The following is a 16,657-nucleotide window of genomic DNA, read 5'->3' on the forward strand; positions in this document are numbered from 1 at the left end:
ACAGAAAAATCTCATAAACATGATGTCAAACAAAAGAAGCCAGACATAAAAGAGTTTGTACTGATTCTATTTATAGAAAGCTCAAAACCAGGCAAAATTAACATATATTGAAGGAAGCCAAAATAGCGGTTACCTGCTGGGGAAGGAGAAGTAATGACTGAAGGGGGGTTATAAGCTTAGCAGGTGCTGGATATGTTGTATATCTCAACTTGGGTCATACTTTATACTTTGTAAAAACTCATTCAACTATTAGTATTTGTGCACTTTTATACTTCAACTTTTAAAAAGTTTACAGGGAAAACAAACCTCTGGGAGATATAACAGACTGAAGGTCATAAGGTCCCAGAGATCCTTCAGCCTGGGACTATACTCTCTGACATCCTTGTATCCACTCCTTCTTTTCCACGGCCATGGTCCTATTAGAAGTCTCTCATAGATGGAAAACCAAAACATGCCTCTAAATTGGTCTCCAGCCCTGCACAAGTTCTTCCTCCTCCCCCATTTTCTACAGTGTCCCCAGATAAACCTTACTAAGCACGGCATTGATCAAATCACTCCCCTGTTCCAAGACCTTCACTATTGCCCACTGACTACCTCTGAGTTTTGCATTCAAGGTTGTCCTTATTGGATCCTAATCTACTATTCCAGGATCAGCTCATGATTCCTCCATATCTTAACCCACTGCCTCAATCAAATCACTTACTGCCTCCAAACACGGCCCATGCTTTTGCCATGTTCATGTTGTTTTTACTCTTCTTTTTGCTGTGCTTCATTCTCTAGGAAAAGGACTTGGGCAGAAAGAAACTAACCATTTGGTAAAGTGATAAAAAGCTTAACAAAGTCTATCCAGTCCCTAAAGCTACCCAACCACCTCCTCCATCCTTCCTCACTATTTCCTTGGGGGGAAAATAATACTTTAGAAACTTCTATTTCATCTTCAAATGATAAAGATTGACTGAAAAATATGAAGACTAAATCTAGCTCCTGGCAAAAAATAAAAGTAACTTTATCCCTCTGCTCCTTTGTTACCTACATGATGGTGATGATAACAATGATTTTTTTATTCACATGGCACTTTAAAGTTTACAAAGCACTTTTATAACCTACTTTATTTAAGTAAAGTCTCACAACAACCCTGGAAAGTATGCATTCTCATCCACACTTACACATAAGGACACCAAAGCTCAGGTGACCGCTAAGATTACATTCCTGTTCTCATATTCCTGGGATTCTCTGCAATAGATGAGGTTTATTCTTGACAACTTCCTACTACACTTCTGAGCATCTCTCTCACCCCCTCTCCACTCTTCCATCACCAGGTATCTATTTTTTATTCCACCCCTATAGAGTATTGCTCTCGTACTGTGGTTATAATCTCTGATAGGTTGCCTGAGACCACCACGGCATTGATGGTATTTATAAATCCTAGAAGTATTTATAAATTCCAGGAGGTATCCTTTACAGGTATTTATAAATTCCTAGAGGCCTCCAAGATTAGAAAGTCATTGAGAAGCAAAGAATGAATTTTAAATGGTGAAGATGTGAGAATGATATTTAGAGAAGGAGACTGTCCCAAGAAAGTCATATTCCTTCAACAATTTTTTGAGGCCTATCATTGGCCAGGCTGCTAAATGCTGAGTCAAAGAGTAAAACATGGCCCTTGCCCTGAAGGAACTCACAGCCCAGTGCAGACCCCACAGGTGTCAGTCCTACACAGAGAACTGACTCTAGCTCAAAGAATCTGACCCTTAATGCCACAATCACAGAAGTTTTTTGTCAAATTAGAGCAAATCCCCAAGAAGACATTCTACGCAGTTATCCATTCCTCTTCATTGACAATGAATATCCCATTCAAAATCAAACTGTCAAGTTAGCAAATCAACCAGTAAAATGCCAAAAAAACAGAGCAATCATTTCACATAATATATTTATTAACAAACATTAGGGAAAACATTCAACTCATCTGTACTCGTAGAAATACATGGTAAAATAGCCAAATACTGCTTTTATACCTATTATATCAACACTTAAAAAGATAATACTGCATGCTGAAAAGTGAAGTGCATATAGTTGATGGACTGCAAACTGGAAAAACCTTTTATAGGAAGCAATATAGCAGTATCTATCAAAAGCTACATATATCATCATAATTTTTTTTTAAGCAACCCTCAGAAAGGCATAGCCCCAGTGTCCCAAAGGCATTCGAAGTGTCAGTGATCAATGTGTCCTGCAATTCTCATTAATTCTGGCAACTAATTGCATTCTTCATTGAGGTTTGAGCCAAGAGATCCAACGCTAAGAGTCCTATTATCATAATCTTTGATCAAATAGTTCATTTCCTGAAAACTGAGAATGCCTATGGTATTATTACATAAAAATGTTGAAAAATTGGAAGTCAACAGTTCTCTAATAGAAACATAATTGAATAAATCATGGTACAACAGTTATTAAAACATATAATAATTATTAAGACTATATGGCAATATGTAAACATTATTTACAAGTAGAAAAAACAAAATATGAAATTATAGCTAGACAACAATCACAACTATGTAAAAATACGCCTGCATTTGGACAAATATTGGAAGAGAACATAAAAATGTGACAACAGCTGCTCTATTGCTATGGTGAAATTATGAGACAAACATGTTCTATTTAAAACTTCGTTTAATCATGTTGATATAATAATAAATCATACTGCATTACACTGCTTGCTTAATTGGCTATCTTCCCAAATAAACCATAAGCTTTGTGAAGACAGGACAACGTCTCTTGTGTTCAGCATTATAGCACTAGTTTCCATGGAATACTTCATGAAGGAATTAATGAGATAAATGGGAAACCTCAAAATAATCCCCAAGAAGGAGAAAGGAAGTAGACCAGTAAAAACAAACAAAAGGTGGGAATCCCCTGGCAGTCCAGGGGTTAGGACTTTGCGCTTTCACTGCCGAGGGCCCGGGGTTCCATCCCTGGCCGGGGAACTAAGATCCCACATGCGCGAGGCCAAAAAAACCAAACCAAAACAAAAGGCTGATCTCTATGCCTGTTTTTAAGCTCTAACTATGGGAAAAACCAAATCAACTCATTGAAGAATCTCTGGGAAGTCTTTCTTCCCTCAAGGCCACCACCCAGACCTTTGCTCTTGAAGGGTCTGGAGAAAGGCACAGGTTCTGCTACGTGGACACAGCAGCAGGGTGCTTCCACGATATTCAGGGAACATGTGGAGTCAGAAGGGACTGGAGCTTCAGATTCTTTCTCTACCCCAAACTCACTGCCCTTTGACTCCCAGAATCTTGCAAATAACTATAGCTGGAATTAAGGGGAAGAGGGAGGGGGCTGTAGCGAGAGGGACCGGCTATGTGGAAAAAAAAAAAAAAGGCAGAAAAAAATTGATCAGCGGGGAATAGTCTTTTTAGTAGGAATTTAAGTCTGATGCCACCCTGAGCTCTGGCTAAGAAATAAATTTCCAGGTACAAAAGGAAAATAAGAAGCTTTAAAGGAATTGAGCTCTGGAGTGAAAATCCCCTCTCCTGACAACTTAAAGTCAGTCTGAAATACACCAGAGGCACCAGAAGGACTCTAAGTCATCAGAGTATTATAAGCATTAACAAAAAACACATAGGGAAAGGAGACAATCTTTAAGTTATTTTTCAACCAACCTACGCAGCACCTGTCACAGACCATACAGGCCCTTTCCAGCTTAAGCAATTTCTTATCTGTTCTTGGTGCTTAGAGGCAAAAGGATCATAATTGATTAACGCAGAGCTCAGAAAGTTTAGCTGCACAGAGAAAAGGGGCACTGAGTAAGGAGAAAAGGGTACAGAGAAAGAAGAATCTAGATTTTACATACAGCTCTACCTATTTCATGTTGTAACTCTAAGCAAACCACACTCTCTCTGAGCCTTGGTTTCCTAATCAAAACAGGCAACTATACCAACTTACCTCACAAGGTTAAGGTGACAATTAAATTAGATGATACATGCAAGTCGAAGTATATAATAAATTATAAAGTTTTACTTAAACAAGTGACCTAATTACAGAATCACATATGCTACAGTTTTCTTCCAGGATGAAAGTTCAGTTCAGTGCATTTTTCAACCTGATCTGAGTGTATAAGTCATCTGGTGGCTACAGGAAAACCAATCTCATCCCTCTTTGCCAAGTTTTTTCTTTTAAAGAGTAGACTTTTCATGTGGGTGCGGGGCAATAAAGAATGATCCTCTTTTTCCCCCAATCTTAATGCTAAAACTGCACTATTCATTACTTAGGGTCAGAGAAGATTTTCTATTTTCCAGCTTCTATGAAATGAAAAACCTGTGAAAAGGGATTGCCAACAGCCATTAACAACTCACACTGAGCAAAGATTAACTCAGCCTGCTGAAAATAAAAAGCTAGGAAATAAGGATGCCAACAACAATCTGGCCAATTCCCAGGAACCTCTGGATTTCAAGAAGGTTCCAACCACCAACCACTAAAATTTCCCCCCAATTCCCATATTGCAGCATCTAAAAATCTCTCAGACTATTTCTTACACTGAAAAACAAGACCTCATGTCCCAATTTTGTTTTAGAAAATATGTTCACCTCTGGAATGGGTCCCAGGTCACAGGAGTCCATGGACACAGAGTGAAAGGCATCAGTGGGGGGGAGAAGACACAGAAAACTGAAAAAACAAAATTCACCATTTCCACAGTTCTGACTAGGATCAGCAGCCCTGATACTAGGGAAAAACCTATTTTCTCCCCCAAATTTTCACTCCTAATTAACTAGAAAAACTGTCCATGACAATACTTAAGAGGAAATTAAGTGGGGAATTCTTCCTCATATCTACTCTCAGTCCCACCTGTTGCTACAGTTTCAGTCCACATATATTTAAATCTGTTGCGTATGTTACAGTTTGCAATCTGACCTCACAACAATCCTATGAAGAAAGTAGGGCAGCTTTTATTACTCCAATTTTAAGGATGAGGAAACTGAGATTCAGAGAAGAATAGAAGCTTGCTATGGCTGAATTAAACCCAGACTTTCTGACTCCAAATCTCCTGTGCTGTCCAAAACACCACGATGTTTCTTGAGGTCTTTTGGCTCCAGTCTTGCCAGAGCAGATAAATACCAGTCCCATCCTTCCTGTGACCACCTTCTATGGCTCTGTTCACTGGCTTTTTGTGTCAAATCTAGCAGTTTCTGCAAGAGAATCCCAAGGTAGCACTAAGGGGAAATCATTAAACTAAACACCCATGGAAAACAAAGTTTAATAAATGGCTGGAAGAACTAATGTTATTGTTCACTTAACACAAGCTTCCAACTAAATTAGCTCACCATCTAGCTCTATGGCACCTGCAACTCAGTCTAGGAAGCCCACAGCAAAATACAAAAGATCCAAAGGCAGAGAGCTGGGTGGGAGTCCTAACTCTGTCCCTTCCTGACTATGTGACCTTGGGTAACCTCCCCATCTTAATTCCTTCATATGTAAATGAAAATAACATTAATTACTGCCCCACAAATACTGTCGTATGGAGGATTAAATGAGACAATGGATGTGACAGTGCTCAAAGTATAAAGTTTCTACAAATAAGCCATCTCAAAAACATCTTCCCCCAAGACTGTTTCAAAACATTAGTAATCATTGTTTTCTAAACTATGTGCAACAAACTCCTCCAACCAAAATGAAGGAATATTCATTTAGGCTTGCCCTATTTTTCAAAATTACTTTTAGTGTCACAGAAACCTGTCTACAAATGACTTTACTTGACTTGAAGGCTCCTATAAAGACTCATATGGTAAGCTGTTGCCTCAAAGTTGCTATGAAAATCTGCTTGTCATGGTGGAACTTTTATTGAACATTTCCCAGGTCCCAGTCACATTAGGCATTTTGAGAGTTTATGTCAATTGATTCTCATAAGAATGAGAAATACTTTATCTCCTCTTTATAGATGAAGAAACTGAAGTTCACAAAGAACAAGAAATTGCTCGAGGTAAAACAGGTGTCCGTGTCACTGAGGAAAAGAAACACCAAGGTGTTTAGTGGCAAGGAGAAATTTGGAACACTGTTACCTAGTGATTATACAGCATGGTGGATAAGAGCGTGGTCTCGGAGCCGCCCTACCTGGATTCAAATCCTGAATTCACTATGCGTTTACTCATTTGCAAAATTAGGTTAATAACAGTAATCTATTTCATAACTTAGTAAATCAGTTAATACATCTACTTAGAACACCTACCTAGCACATTGTATACTCGACACATTAGATATTATTGCCATCATTTCTCCCACCCTGCTTATCCAAACCTCTCTCCCTCTTTTCCCTGCCCTGAAACCTCTGTGCTGACTAGCCTAAAGCTTCCTTACACACATTTTACTCACTGTTGTTTATGATTTTGCTCTTTCTCTTCCTTTTAACTGAAATGCCTCTCTCCTTCCTCACCCACCTAAATCTCACTCAGCCTTGAAAGCCTAGCTCAGACCTAGCCCCTTCTGTGAAATATTTTCTGACTTCACCAGCCCACAGTGATTTCTTCCTTCTCTGAACAACTCTTTATACTGTCAAACGATCTAACCTTTAGAAATCACTTGACTTCTAAAGTGATTTCTAAAGGACTCTGAAGATAAATGATTTAGCTCAAATCCCTAATTTTTGAAATAGAAAAAGCGGCTTAAAGCGTTAAACTGCCTATGGTGACACAAAAAGTTACATGGCAGAGTAGAGGCTTGACCCAGATATTTTAAATGTTTGCGATGCTCTTTCCACTAGACAATGCTAATTTTGTCTTCCTTGAGATTCCCTACAAGTTCTCAAAAGTGGAAGCATGTATTATGTAATTGTCTGATTCCAAGTATTTCACTTACTTTGTAGCCTTCATGGAAACTAACACACTGGAGTTAGTAGCTCTTTGCTAACTGATTAGCAGATCAGTCTTTCACTGCTACCCTTTTGCCCCGCAGTTAAAATGTTAGTAAACATAGGACTCTATAGAACTTAAATTCTCATCATCGGCTATTCCTCAGGGGGTGATAGGGACTGCAGAGGGAATTATACCCATACGTGTCCCTGAGTCACATCACAGGGTCCAACAAGAACAACAAAAAACTCATTCTATATCACTGAAACCTGGAAGTGTAAAAGAAAACAGTCTTCAGCCGTGCTTTTATTAATATTAGGGCCCTCTAAGGATTCAAGTCCACAAGAGAGAAAGGGGACTTCAATTTCCCCCCCACAAAGCCCAAGCCTCTTTTTGTAGGATTAAATCGGGCTAAAGTTACTGCATAAAGTTGTTAGACCCCTTGAGCGGAGAAACAGATGAGAGGTATATATCCTGGAAAGGGATTAAAGCTGTGCTTGGGAGGAATGGAATGGAAGAATGGTCCTGGACAGAAAGAAAAAAGAAAGAACAGACTCTAAAATCTGAGAAAGGCTCCAGTAAACAAAGACATCTTAGTGCCTAGGCTGAGAGAGGGGAAGAAGCAGAGAGCACAATAGCTGTTCTCCAGAAAGGAAGAGCAAGCGTGGGGTGTTCATGCACATCAGAAAAGGGCAAGCTGGAGAGCTTAATAGCTATTTAACATTTGGAAAGCGACTACTTTTATGAGTTTGTTTGTTCATCATTATGAAGATAAAATGAGACATTGGGTATGAATATGTTGTGCAAACTGTACAACACAGTGCACATGGCAGGGATCAGGAAATAAATGCTGTTAGCCAACACTTCAACATATGTATACAAAAGTTCTTAGAGCTATCAGGGAGACAGGAATTCAACCACAAGTCCACAATTCCCATTACTGAGTAGGAAACATACACAGTGAGCATTACAGGATTAGCCCCTTTATTTCAGGATACCACATGGTAGCAACACTGTAAGAAAGGGGTACTGAATGGAGAGTACTCGAAGATGAGCTTTTCATCTAAGGACATGTTGAGCCATGTACTGACCTATGCCTCCCCTTCCAAAGATTTACAAGCATTACCACATAGAATAAATCATAGAGCTAAAGCTTTTGAAAGAAAATGGCACAAAAACTGTAACATGGAAATAATGTAGTGCTGTAAAGGATCTTAGAGAATGTTTCAATCCTCTCACTTGACAGAGTTTAGAAAATCAAACTCCAAAGAGGCAAAGTGGTTTATCAAAGAATACACAGTGGCACATTTTTAATGGTACAAACATTTCTAACCACCACGTCTTCATTCCTCTCTGCTCCCACAGCATCCTATGCATACTAATTACCATACTGTACTAAAATCCTATTTAAATGTCTGTCCTCTCCCCTACTGGACTGGAAGATCCCAGGGGACAAGGCCTATGCCCAACTTGACCTTATATCCCCAGCACCTGGCTTGTGTTTAGATGCTCCACTGCACTGAACACATCCCAGTTAAAACTGTTTTGTAAATTTGAGGGGAAGGTAGGCAATTCTGGAAAACTTGCTAATTAGGCCTCCATTACATTTTGCTTAGCAAGATATTGAAAAGGCTAATGTTACCATAGACCTCATCTTGGGTACAGAAAGACAGTAAGCAATCTTAGGCAGACAGGGACACTAAGGTAAAAATGGGTCCCTGAAAGGAAGGTCATCGTAGTAGCGCAGTCCTACTAACTTTATTATATCGTTGGAGTTTGATGACTCGGTCTCTAATTAAGAGTCTCCTGCAACCATTTTACAATGACCTTTGCTGAAACCACAATAACACAAATAAGACAGTGAAACTGCTAGTGGGGATATAGTGCAATACGCTCATGTGGTTCTGTTTTAAGCACTTACAACTCCACAGTGACTCTTTAAAAGCAGCAGACACAAACAGAATTTTCAAGGAGGAAAAAGTGTAAATTTAAAGAATCTACTCATAGAGTAACTTAAGAGTCAGAAGATGCAAATTCTGGTTTCCATTCTCTCACTAACTTCTTATTTGACCTTGGGCAAATCGTTCCATTTCTCTGGGCTTAGAAGAAAGACTGAAGTTCTAGATCCTAGTTCTGAGTAAATGTGAACAAGCCACTTTGCTTCTTCAGAACAAGATTTCCCCCATTTATGGGACTTCCCTGCTGGCACAGTTGTTAAGAATCCACCTGCCAATGTAGGGGACACAGGTTCGAGCCCTGGTCCTGCAAGATCCCACATGCCGCGGAGCAACTAAGCCCCTGCACCACAACTACTGACCCTGTGTGCCACAACTACTGAAGCCCACACACCTAGAGCCCGTGCTCCACAACAAGAGAAGCCACCACAATGAGAAGTCCGCACACCGAAATGAAGAGTAGCCCCCACTCGCCGCAACTAGAGAAAGCCCGCGTGCAGCAACGAAGACCCAATGCAGCCAAAAAAATAAATAAATTTATTTTTTAAATTTCCCCCATTTATAAAGTAACCCGGATTATCTTCCAGCACTAATAACCTAGAATTCTAAGCTATAAGCTACTGTTGCTATGAACAATGAAATTCAATGTAATCAGTATGTTTGTGTTAGAAACAGGACAGGTAGATAAAATATTTGGCAGAGAGAAGCCTCAAACCTCACTGGAGCTTTCCCCCCAATTCAAATATTTTTCTAGAACTACACACAAGCACTGGTCCAGACTTCTGTACTTCCCCTATTCTTAATGAAATGCCCAAAGACTGACCAGAAAAGAATGGGAACCGGCGCTTCCCAGATAATGCATCAATCGAGTCTCTTCATTGTCTCCCTCTTTTCTACCAGTGCACTTTCCTTATACCATCGACTGTCTGGACTGTCTGAGGCAACCTATCTCTTTTGATTTAAATTCTTCAAGGCTCAGGTCAAATCTCACTATTTCCATGAAGCATTCCCTTCCCATTCTAGCCCACATCCATCTCTCCCTCTTTTAAACATCTACAGTACAATACATTGTTGTGGTAGGGATTAAATGCTATTTGTAAAGAGCTCGGTACCACATGTGACATATAGCAGTTGCTCAAAAAGTGATAGTACTTGGTGTTGTTGCCACATCTTTAGCACTAATCACATACCCTTTAGTTCAGTGCATCTTAAATTTAATGTGCATGTGAATCACCTGGAGATCTTATTCAAATGCAAAGTGTGATTCAGTAGGCGTCAGGTGGGACCCGATAATCTGCAGTTCAAAAAGCTCCTGGTTGATGCCTATTCTGCTGATCCAAGGACCATAGTTCAAATACAAGGGGAAGTTTTTAGTAAACTTTTTTTTTAATGTATATATCTTGTCTATCCAGCCAGATGGAAAGATCTTAGAAGAGAGATACTACGTCTCATTTTTCTTAGCATATATACTCTATACAGAGGTGTTCAAAAAACATCTGTGGACTTATCAAATCTGCAATCTCTAGATACTCTAGATAATCTCTAGAATGCCTGTCATACTGATTTTCAAATTCAAACACTGAGACATTCGAGGTTGAAAAAGCTCACTTGGTCACTGGAATTGGAATCACTGGAACAGAGGCAGGGGAGAATCTGAGAGAAAACTTACCTCATAACCAGTGAGAAGGTAAAACACAGAAGAAACAATATATACAAATGGACGCTTGTTCCTTGTTTAAGCACAAAGATTGTTAAAATGCAATCTTAACTGCACTTCTAATTTAGGTACGAACTTTGAAAGAAGACATGCATTTTCAGGCATACATATATATATATATTTGTTAAACTAGCAATAATTAACTAAAAAGGTATATAATGAGCTTGATATCACATTTTAGTGGAACAGAAATATTTTTCAGTGATCCGTTAATGTGCAATTAACCTAAAGATCTCAGGCAACCAATGAAAACACATTTCAAGCAAAAGAAAGAGAGAAACACCCTCCGATTTTCTCATCAACCTGGTCAGTGATAAGATCCCCAGATTCCATTGCCCACAATTACACTACAGAAATTCAAAAGAATCTGCTGTGTATCAAGGCTGCTCTGAGAGGCTGCCTATTTTAAGCCCTCCTTTAAATCTCCAATTATTTAAATACTTGTTAAAACCCTCCGTATTTTAGCATTCCATAATTCAAATGGGACCAATATTCTTAAATTTTACTGGGAGGCTATACTCTGACTTCCTATTCAAGCACCAGGAAAATAATATCGGGCATGTATGACACCTGCTCACAGAATACTATCTAGGTAGCTTAAACTGTGAGACAAATCTATTAAAATCAGTCTTTAGAGCAAAAAGCACCTTTTTAAGTCACTGAGCTTGTCATAAACAGGCATCTGTGCCTTAACTCATAGAGACCTTTCAATAAAGCCACTCACCAATATTTAACTGAGATGTTTTTTAACAAATACAGACACCTTAAAAGAAGACACTCTGCAAAATTCTGAGAACTGCCATTAAGCACAGAAACACAGAAGCACAGAACTGCTGTCAAGCACTAGACTCAAACTGGGTTTATGAGTTTTAATAAATCAATGTTATTACTTTAGAGAAAATCAGAAAGCAGTTGGGAATCAGCCTACAGGAAAGTGGCTTCTATTTCTTTCATCAGAAGTCTAGTCTCCTGGGCAAGGCAAATTCTGTGGTTCATGCCAGGCAGTCTTCCTAGAGAATAATACTATCCGAGGAGAGTTTCAAATCCCAAGCCACTGAAGCAGTTATAAACGCATACCCATACAAATGAGTGTCTTCCTACCTGCGGGTACCTAACGAGTAATTACACCCAAAACAAATGTCTTCAACAGGAAAGGAGATCAGGATCAGGTATAGGAGGGTCAGATTCGTGCATAAAAAATGAAGCACCAATTTCATTCTCATTTCTCCCCTCCTTTCCTGGTCTTTCTTCAAGACTCATCCTTTGTGAAGCTTTCTCCAATTACTCTGACCCTTACTCTCAATAACTCTAATCACTCCATTTATTGAAAGCCTGAAACACCAGTCTCAACTAATTATTCTAGATTCCTTTTTGTTGACTGTTTCATGTTTTCATTTTGTCTCCCAAATTTGAGCGAGTTCTCTGTAAGGCCCGTACACTGCCTAGCCCCTAGAGGGGGCCAATTATTAATATTGCTAATAATATAATAATAATAATGAGGCAATATAACATAATGGAGTGGCAAAAGTGGAGTCAAATAGGCCTAAGTTCAAATTCTGGTTCTACCATTTGACTGTGAACACATTACTTACTTTCTCTAGGCCTCAGTTTGGTGGTGAAAATTCAACAAATATTAGTGCACCTAGTACAGGGTTTGGCATATAACAGATGCTCAATAAAGCTTAGCTACCTTCCCTTCCCACTTAATAAGCGCTTGTTGATTTGAACTGGGTTAGAGTAATTCTCCTAGGGGACTGCCAACGGCCCCATCATATACTCTCTTACTTTCCCCATTACACTCGTGTGTGTGCCTGTGACATTTCCTTACAAAGGTCCCTTCAGGTGTTCTACTCTGCTGTCCTAAGAAAAAGCCAACTACACAAGTCAGCAGGAGTAGCATCTCCACATCTACATCTCACTTTTATCACAGCCACGCCAGCACTCTCTCCGTCCGGGTCTCCCAGTGAGAAAATGATAGAGAGAGAAAACCAGGGAAGCAGCCAGAAGAGGAAATGGAGATAAACAGCTCTGTGGTCCCTCTGTGTCTCCCTCTTGGGAGGAAAGACTTAAGTCTAGACTCCAACCCCAACTCTTGTGAGGAAAGGAAAAAAAAAAAAAAACCCTTGCCATGTTCCAGAAGAAAAAGCAACCCCTTTTCCTCACCTCTTCACTCCTTCAAGCCCTTCACCAGTCAATTCCACTATCACCTCCCACCCTAACCATCCCCTGGGTCAACTTCCTCCTCCATAAAACAGAGCCTCTTTTAACTAATTTGTCTTAAATAGGCTTCATTCATGCTTTTATCGACTAGAGGTCACATATTCCCTCAGCCTTCACCATTCCAAGTTAGAATATCCCTTAAAAAAATAAAAATGTTTTAAGTTTCCCATCTTCTGCATTAAGGCACATCTCTTTTTATTTGTGTCCCTTTAATGATCCAGAATATTTAATGATGCAAAATACCTCGGTCATCATCCTTCCAGCTGGAAGAAGCCACCATCACTTCTACCCCAAAACACATACCTCCCCCCCAAATTTTTTTAATCCACAAACTGGGGATTTGGGAAAATACAAGAATATTTGGGGCTGCAGAAAATACAAGAATTGTATTATTCTTAAACGAGTTCACCATGCTGCACGGGAACAAGTCCATGTACACCTGGGCTCCCACATTTGTGATCTAATCAACTTTGATGTCAGTACTGACACCAGCCTTAATCGGACCAAGTGAAAAAGCACCCCCTCGCCCTCTCCCTTCCCCGCCCCCAAATACCCGTTTCCATTCCTGATTCGCCCCGGGGCCCATAAAGCAGAACCTTTCTTGTTGGCCTTAATGTCCCTCAGGGGAGCTGGGACCCTTTTCACGTCAGCTTTGATGTATCGAGGCAGAAAAGTCTGTTCCCTCCACCCCTCCCTCAAAAAAAAGACTATTTCTTAAGACTCTTCCCTGTTGGATAAAGTAGCTCCAGCATTTATGTGTTGGGGGGATTTGAGTCAACTGAGGGACTATTTTACCACAGGCTTCACCTTTCCAGGTTGACCAGTGCCTCCCCCCGCCCTCGACACACACACGCTCGCTGGACCCCCTCTCCTCGCGGCGGGACCCCAGACCCTCCTTTTCGTTGCTCTGACACCTCCCTGGGAGCCGGAGCATCCTCGGAGCGGCCCCGAGCCCCGGGCGGCGGCGGCCGGTCACCTACCAGTCGGTGTGCGGCTCGTCGACGACCAGCAGCACCTTGGCCTTCCTGGCGGCGGCGGGCGCGGGCGCGGGCGCGTCCACCAGCCCGGCCGAGGCTGCCGTTTGCTTCACCGCCTGGGAGAGCGAGCTGAAGAAGCTGCTGCCCACCGACGGCGCCGGGGCCGGCTGCGGCGCGGGCTGCTGCGCGGGCGCCGGGGCGGGCGGCGGCCTCCGCTCGGGGCCCGGCGAGGCGACCGGGGGCGCAGACGAGGCCGAGGCCGCGCCCGGGCCGGGGGGCGGCGGCGGCTGCTGGGGCTCCGGCCGCTGCAGGTCAGTCATGTAGCCATTGGGCAGGTTGGCGATGAAGCTGCTGTCGGACAGCCGGCGCCGCAGGAAGTTCATCATCTGGCTTGAGGGGCTGAGGGCGCGCGAGGCGGCGGAGCCGGGAGGCGCGGAGGGCGAGACGGAAGCGGCGGCGGGGACTGAGGCGACTGAGGCGACTGAGGCGGCTGAGGCGGCAGAGGCTCGGCCCGCGGCGCGCGAGCCAAGCAGAGAGCCGCGGCCAACTGGGCCGGGAGGGCGGGGAGGTGCGAGGCTCAGCGCCAGGGAGAGGGCGGAGCCGTGGGCGGGACCACGGGTTGCCCCGCCCCGCGCCGCAGAGCCGGCACCGCCCCAGACTCGCAGCCGGTGCAGCCGGCTGTGAGCAGCGGTCCTACGGGGGTTGGGGAACTCGCGGTCTGGGGAGGACCAGGCCTCCTGCGACCTAAGCGTGGCTCTCTGGGGAGGGCGTGGAAGCTAGTCCTGCTCCCCAAGAATAGGGACAAGGGAGCCCAGAGCCCCTACCACCTTTTTGACTGGGGGAGAAAAGAACCATGTCCCACCCGAGATGGAGGAGAGGGAAACTGTCCCCACTCCCTTTGGAGGAAAGAAAGGTGTCAACCTCCCCACCCTGAGGTGTGAACGAAGCCATTCCCCTCGCGCGCGCGCGGACATGCACACACACACACACACACACACACACACACACACGCTGTAGTGAGAAATAATTTTCCCAAAGCTGAATGAAAGGTGCCATCCTCCCAACCCCCAGGTGAGGGAGGAAGGGATAATCCGCCCGCACTAACACACACACACACACACACACACACACACACACACACACACACACCCTATGGTGAGATGAAAAAGAACTATCCCTTCCTCAATGCTGGGAGAGAAAGACATCCCCCTACCCTAAGGTGACAAGACAAGACCTAGTGGGGAAGCGAAGGGTCATCTCCTCTACTTTGGGGAGAAAGGGGGTGGGACACAGACCCTCTCCACCTGCCTTGGAAGGATGTGTGGGATGCACTTTCAGCACCCGAACCTTAGGGATGGCTCACCTCAGAGCACCTCTCCCCCATCTCTTGCACAAGAGAGAGGAAACATGTGTAAGTCTGGAGATCCCCCCATGCAGGACCCCTGAGTGGGATATCTAAGGCTCCACCACCCCTTCTGCATCCTTGCTTACAGGCATTGGTGCATCCTATGTAGTATCAAGAAGGTCACCTCTTCAAGATCTTTCTGTTTGTTTTTTCCAGTTCATTCATTGGCCAGATCTGCCTCAACCTCCATGAAGGCTTTCTGATTACCACCTTCCCATGGGCACTCCCTGAATCTTGTATGCCCCCTGAACCTTTGTTTTCACCTCTCAGGAGATATACTTTTAATCCCTATGTTGAATTGGAGCAGGACTCAGCAGATATACTTTACATTCAGACCACTCTGTGTGATACGTGACCTTGGGCAAATCAGCCCTCTGAGCCTCTTTTCCTGAGCTAGTAAAAGGAGATAACACTTTTCAAAGTTGTTACACAGAGTAAGTGAGATCATGTATGTAAAGCACCTGGCACACAGTAGGCATTCTAGTAGTGGTGGCAAGATTCTTATTCTTATTGGAACTAGTTCTCAGTAAGTATTTATTGGGCTGAATGGAATCAATAAGCAGCTTGTCACTAATGTTGGCAGGCAGTTCTTGCTTCCTACATCCCAGCTGGCACTCAGCTTGGGAGCTGGAGATGCACAATCCAGCCCTTAGCCAGAGACTCAGTGATGTCCGAGAGGTCTTAGGTCAGCTATAGTAATACAGTGGCCCTCCCATCTCCCATGTGCCAGGCATGGTTAGAGCTGGATAGACTGACATGAATGGAAAGTGTCCCCTGTTTGCGAGTTCACTGTCTATGTGGGCTAGAGGGGGAGAGTAGGGAGGACAGACAAAGAAGCATTCACCAAAATAAGATGGGCGAGGTGTTTTAGGAGCACCAGAGAGTGAGGGATTCGTTCTGCCTGTGAGGCTTAGGGTTACCTTCTCAGAAGACGTGATATTTGAGATGGGTCTTGAGGCACCTGAAAGGGTTTACAAGCAGAGAAGAGGGAAAGCATTCAGACACAGAAGGCCTGCAGGAATGTTCCTTGATGACTCCTCCAGGAAGCCTCTCCTCAATCCTCCAGGGTGGGCTGTTTCAATGCCTGTGCTTGGTTTCGTCATAGCCCCTGAAGAAATGATAATAAAATATTCTGGTGACTAGAATATAAGCTTTTCAATGATGGGATTGTGTCTCAGTCATCTTTGGACCCCAACACCAAGCACAGTGCCTGATACATAGCAAGGACTCTGCTGTTTAAGAATCCAGCTCTACTCTTACCCAACGCAGTTCTTGTGTCTATTGGAGAATAAAACTGATGTCACTAATAACTTAAGTAAATAAACTCAGTTTAATGTATTAAACTGAGTATTTTTTAGAAAATGAGAGGAATCTTTTCCAAAGGCATGAATCTCTACTGATGGGATTTCAGACACTGTATCACTTGAAGTTTTTTGAATGAGTGGGTTGTCTTTTTTTATATATATTTCACTAATTCCCCCTAACCATTAAGCTTGTAGTGCATGTATAATATTTAAAAATCAACCAATTAACAAACATGTTTT

The 16,657-nt window shown here is 42.7% G+C and overlaps 1 protein-coding gene across 1 annotated transcript in view; it reads right to left on the bottom strand.

Annotated features, from left to right (window-relative positions):
* Positions 1-14,241, bottom strand: part of SYN2 (synapsin II) — a 177,666-nt gene extending 163,425 nt beyond the window's left edge. The window contains exon 1 of the mRNA XM_082639403.1: positions 13,712-14,241. Coding sequence (XP_082495529.1) covers positions 13,712-14,094 — 383 coding nt within the window. The 5' untranslated portion in view covers positions 14,095-14,241. The remainder of the gene's footprint in view (positions 1-13,711) is intronic.
* Positions 14,242-16,657: the final 2,416 nt, after the last annotated feature.

This window comes from Mesoplodon mirus (assembly GCF_964341445.2).
Source record: "Mesoplodon mirus genome assembly, chromosome: 12".
Taxonomy (NCBI): Eukaryota; Metazoa; Chordata; class Mammalia; order Artiodactyla; family Ziphiidae; genus Mesoplodon; species Mesoplodon mirus.